Source organism: Sinocyclocheilus grahami, unplaced genomic scaffold, assembly GCF_001515645.1.
Source record: "Sinocyclocheilus grahami isolate Dianchi unplaced genomic scaffold, SAMN03320097.WGS_v1.1 scaffold334.1, whole genome shotgun sequence".
NCBI classification, from domain to species: Eukaryota; Metazoa; Chordata; class Actinopteri; order Cypriniformes; family Cyprinidae; genus Sinocyclocheilus; species Sinocyclocheilus grahami.
Window position 1 is genome coordinate 69575 of NW_015505513.1, and position 6000 is coordinate 75574.

Sequence of the window (6000 nt, forward strand, 5' to 3'; positions counted from 1 at the left end):
ATTCGTATATTCTATGTTTTTTAATCAGTTAAATTATTTCGCTGTCAAGTATCTTAATAGTGAAATGCGGGTTGTAAATGCCTTCGGGAATTTGTATATACAGTATGCGTATATATGTGTGTATATATATACAGTGGGTACGGAAAGTATTCAGACCCCCTTAAATTTTTCACTCTTTGTTATATTGCAGCCATTTGCTAAAATCATTTAAGTTAATTTTTTTTTCCTCATTAATGTACACACAGCACCCCATATTGACAGAAAAACACATAATTGTTGACATTTTTGCAGATTTATTAAAAAAGAAAACTGAAATTCTGTGTTTTTCTGTCAATATGGGGTGCTGTGTGTACATTAATGAGGAAAAAAATTAACTTAAATGATTTTAGCAAATGGCTGCAATATAACAAAGAGTGAAAAATTTAAGGGGGTCTGAATACTTTCCGTACCCACTGTATATATGGGTGTTTGGATGCCTGTTATATGAAAGTGTGTGTATGGTTATATACATACATCTGCATGTCATATGTAGTCAGTTAGTTAGTTAGCTGATCACTTTGTATACCATATTCTCAAACGATGGCTGTGTAAACCATGTTGTCTACACTTACTACTGCAGTATTTAACGTACAGGCTATTAATGTTCCCTGTTTGTTTAAAGCAAATAAAAAAATAATAAAAAAAGTGGGGGAAGACACTTTTGTGTTAATGTCAAAAGACATATGTCCTATCACACTCAATGGCTTTTTGGAATTACTTTGGTGTTTTAGCTTGTACTTCAAAATAAATAAATAAATGACATGACATGACTGCATTAAATTATTAGCTAATGAAAAACTAAATGACTCTCAAGAGGCCAAATACTCAATTTATGAAGACAAGCTTCTTGAGTTTTCATGGTAATGTTGATAAATTACCATTAATAAAAGAACATGGATAAATGTTGGTATTTTAAATATATTAATAAATTTCAATGTTGATTTTAAGAAAATATTAGCTTTTTCGTGTTGGGTCACCACTCAATTTTCAATGTAAAATCAATTTTCTGAAGCAAAACCTGTTGAGAATTTCGTATCTAAAAAAAGCCCTTGTGTACAATACACATAGCTTCATGCTGTCTTTTACCAACTTAACTTCAACAAGACACATCCTCTCTAAATTCCTCCTTGACAGGACGGTGTGACTATATCCAGAGCCCTCCACTTCCTGCTCAGGGGCACAGCTGTTACAAGAACCTCTATTTAACCAGAGATGAGCTCATATCCTGGTAATCATGGCAGAGAGGGAGTTGCTAAAAACAGTGTCCCAATCACCAACTGGATCAGTGCCACTGGAGTTCCACTCTAACACTGCCGTATCTGTCTAGCCAGCCTCATACATGCCACACATCCCTACAGATCTCTTCAATCTTCAGGGTTTAGATGTATCACATTTCTCAGACTTAGAGTACTATTCTGGGAACAGTTTGTGTTTGTCAAATGTAAATAATTATATGACCAGTGGATGAGGGTTCACGTTCAAAACACAGGCATGAGAGACTGATATTTTCAGATTTGTTCACCAGACAAAGCCGTCATTGTGTCAGTATTAAAATTACACACCACCGAACCTGAGAGATGGAAAGAGACAGACATTTAGAAGATGGATATAACGATAAAGGAAAGAAAGTTGAAAAGAGCTGTTCTGCACCACTCAGCTCTCTTCAGCTGTATTAATATTCCACACCAAGAGTCCACACTCAAGGTTATTCTCACTCTAAATTGCTGAAGATAAAAAAGTTCCTTCTTATTAGCATTTGTGGGTAAAACCTGGCTAATCTTATTCACACGTATCCCTCTCGCTGTGACATCCTGGGCTCTGTTTTCACTTTTTCTCCACAGAAAGGTCACAACCTCATTTTCATGGTATTTTCTTGCTTAAATCTGCTTACAATGCACAGTTTCTGAAAAATAAGCACCGCACCAATGGACAGTTACTGGAAAATAAGCACTGCGTCATCGAATGGTGGCAATTTGTCTCTTTTATTAAAGCTGCAGTATGTAATTTTGTTTACTTTAAAACTATTTTATTGATTTGAAATGATTCATACTTGGTTGTAAAAAAAAGTAGATACTGTATAGCAAACTGTATGTTTAAGTGTCCCAACATGACACCACTGGCGCAACCAATGACAATGAGTTTGGCACATGACTTCCTGTAGTTCTAACCAGTGACAGACAGGGGAGTGTTTGTTGTGTTATTGTAAAGGCAGGAATTCACGATTTTTGCACCAAATTACAGTCCGAAGAAGTCGACAATAGTTGCCAAAAGTCAAAGCCAGTCTGCAGATTTGAGTTGACAGATTTCATAGAAAATCGTGTAGTGTAAACAGACTGATTTTTTTAGCTTCATACTGGATTCCATCCAGTCGGAGAATATCAAACATTTTTGATATTTTGAGCCAATTTTAGAACACATATTGTTTTCATTTGTCATATGTCTCCTAGCTACAATGTGCACATTTCTGCGTGAGTTTGTTGTGATTGGAATAACTTTAAAGTCTGATAGTGTGTGATCCTCTGTTGTTTATGTCCTGTATGATGGTCAGTTTTTCCTCTGTGACTATTACAAAGTCGGTAAGTGTATGCTGTCCAGTATTTTTCAAATTTTAAAAGTCGTGTAGTGTATTCCAGCCTTAAGGATAGTGCGCATCGTGTTTAAATACTTATATAAACACTGTTTGCAGAAGCGAAAACAGCATAATTTTGAGCAGCTATTTTGAACTTTTTGCTATTTTGCTACTTTTTTTGCTATTTTGGGGCCTTAATACGTCACAAACTTTAAATAACCTCTCTAGTGGGTTGTTAACAGTTGAGATTAGATCATTAAAGGGATAGTTCACCCAAAAATGTATAGTGCTGTCAAATGATTAATCGCGATTAATCGCATCATATAAACATGTAAATATTTTCAAAATATATACTGAATGTGTCTGTATTTATATATACTTAATAAATATACACAGTAGTACACACACATATATTATGTAAACAAAAACTTTTAATTTGGATGCGATTAATCGCGATTAATCGTTTGACAGCACTAATATATACATATGGTGTTTGACCAGGTTTCATAGGGTCTGAGCATTTAGGATAGTTTGACATATGAGCTTCAGTTTAAGAGAGGAACTGACACTTACCCATGCTGGAGGTGATGTCACCATTCTCAGAATCTGTGCCGTGGTTATTATTGCCATGGTAACTATTCATCACCTCCAATTTGATCTTCTTCTTCATGGCTTCAGCAAGTGTGGCAGCTGTTAGGCCTATCAGAGTATTAAAGAGAGAGAGAAAGAAAACGTGATAATTCAAAATCATTACGTTTTCTTTGCCTTTTCCAAAAAAATTCTATCACTTCAGCTGCCTAAATCTCGTGAGAATATGTGAATATGAATAATTGTTAACAGATTCACCTCACAGCTTTTCCAAAAATGTATCTCATTCAAATGCTTTTGTGAAAGCAATTATGAATATTTCACATCCCATAATTGAATTTGACAGAAGAGCACACTGGCACTGTAACATTAGATGATAACAACAGGTCTATTATTACCCAGGGCGTCATCCCAAAGCTACAGTCTGGCCCACGTCACTGTTCTGCAGTCAGTCCATTGACTAATACATCCGTCTATCTACCATGAGACACCAGCTTTGAAGAGCAGGCCCTGGATCAGCTGAACGAGGTGACATCTGTAAGTTGAGACCTGCTCCCCCTGTCTTACGCTGATAACTCAGGCTGACTGGCACCTGCCTACAGTCTCTAATAACCCTTGTTAACTGCGTGTGTGTGTGTATGTGTGTGTACCCCCAGTGCACACATGTTATAATTCAATTAAAATTAGATTAACTTCCCTTCATTGCACAGAGAGCTGCTTCTAGCCACGCAACTCAGACTATTACATGCTACTCCTCTCTTTCCTCTTCCACTAGCTTTAAAAAGACCTCAGCAAGGCAAAATGAAGGTTGTTTGGTTAAAGTTGTTTTTAGACTGAGATCATTCTAATATAGCCCCCTGGGGAACCGTGAAAATGTTTTTGGGATGTAGCTTTTTTCCATGTTATTTACTTTTTGGAGCATGAGAAACAAAAAAAGTAATTGAAAAAGTAATTTATATCTTTATTAATCTAATAATTTAATCATTTACACAACTTGAAATGATAAAATGTATTATGTTATGTTGAAATTAACTAAGCTTAATAAATGCTGTAAAACAGTAAGAATGTTTAAATAAATTGTACAGCACTCCATAATACATTTTTAACTGCAATATATAGTAGAAATGTTTACAAAAATGTTTTTGTTGTTTTTTTTGTATCCACACTAGTGCACACATCAATTACCAGAGCCTGCATAGAATAGACAGTTCATCTAAATTTGTGTTTTTCAGCACTTTGATTATGAATTCCACTCATCATACATGCACAAAACCCTACACATAAAGTTTTCAACATAATTCGTACTACTTTTAGATTTTTTTACACAATTTGTGAAAACATGAGTAGTGTTCCTAATCTTGAATATGCAGATTTGGGCCAGTTTGTAATACAACAAATATTGTAATAACAAGAGTATTAACTTTCAAAGGAATTTTGCACAAGCATTTTGTTAATTCTTTATTCACCTGTGCAAAAGGTCAGGTGCAAACATATGTAATCAATGCAATATCCACGCTCCTCCACACTGCTTGTTTCATGTGCATGTTGTGTTTTGGGGGATTTATTAAATGACATTAAGTATGTGCAATCCAAATTTTTAAGATCCTGTAACTGTTTTTGTACCAGAATAACTGTAACTTCCCATTCAGTGGTGTGACGACAACCAAAATGCTGCTCCTCCACTGCTATCCATCCAGTTCCGATGTGTTAAGATCTATCCTTTTAAAGTCTGTGCTCTAGTCCGGGCAAACTGCTCTCAAATGTAGTTCTAGAGCTATCGTACACTGGCATTTGGCTGCAATTCACAACAGTTATGTGCAAATATGAGGCAAGCGCTGGCAGTGAGCTTTAGGAGCGGGGTGTTTTATTCCTCACTCTCTCAGTTACTCTCCAAATGCTTTCACTAAATGTCAAGATCAGAGCATGAAAGCCAAGGTCCCTATTCAGCCTGTGAAGAGGACGATATCAAAGCATTCCCCACTCTCAGTCTGCAATCCACTCAAAGAGGGAAAAAACTGTCCTCTCTCTCTTTCTCTCTATCTCCCTAGTGGCCTTTGAGTTCCCATCTCTGTGGCTGACATTGATAGTGTGACCTCTGCCGAAGATAAAAGAGGCCTGTGCTACTGAGCATTTTCTTTCTCCCTCTCACTCTTTCTCTCTTCATCACCTGCTCTTTCTAAACGAGTACAAATATGCAGCCCTTTTCGAGCTCTCATTGAGAAGTCATAACGAGCAGACCACACACGTACATACACAAAGAGAAGGGCAGCTTAGAAGTCGGTGCATTTAGCTTCAGGATGCAGGATGGACAGAAGTTGTTGATGCTTTAAACGACGCTCTTTCGAGCAAGAGGAGAGCTGACACCACAGAGGCCGAGGTGAACATATCTCCAGGCAAAATCTAATAGGTTTTAATCATAATATCACAACACAATAAAGGGCAAATTAGAGTTGGCAAGATGAGGTTACATACTACCTTGGGCAAACCTGCATTGTGTGTGTGGAAACAATAGCTGTGTTTTGTTGGCTTTGGGCTTTTCCACAGCACAGCATGAGTCAGATTGTTTATTTGGGTCACTTCAGATAAGTGCTGTTTAAAGTGACTGACACAGAAATATAACAGGCTTCAACTGGTCTGTAAAAATAAGCACTATTTCAAGCAACTGAATTAAAAAGATAAAAAAACTGACCTGAAGTTGGTTTTATATTAAAGCATTATTATCCCTGCTTAACACGCAGAGAAAACTGTAAGGAAGCCATTCGTAGGCTGATCCCCCCCCCCCCCCCCCCCCCCCCCCCCACCCA

General features: G+C 36.9%; 1 protein-coding gene across 1 annotated transcript in view; it reads right to left on the minus strand.

Moving 5' to 3' along the window:
- dachc (dachshund c) overlaps positions 1–6000 on the minus strand; it is a 58828-nt gene that overhangs the window by 27416 nt on the left and 25412 nt on the right. The window contains exon 3 of the mRNA XM_016295318.1: positions 3182–3307. Within this exon, the coding sequence (XP_016150804.1) occupies positions 3182–3307 (126 nt within the window). The remainder of the gene's footprint in view (positions 1–3181; positions 3308–6000) is intronic.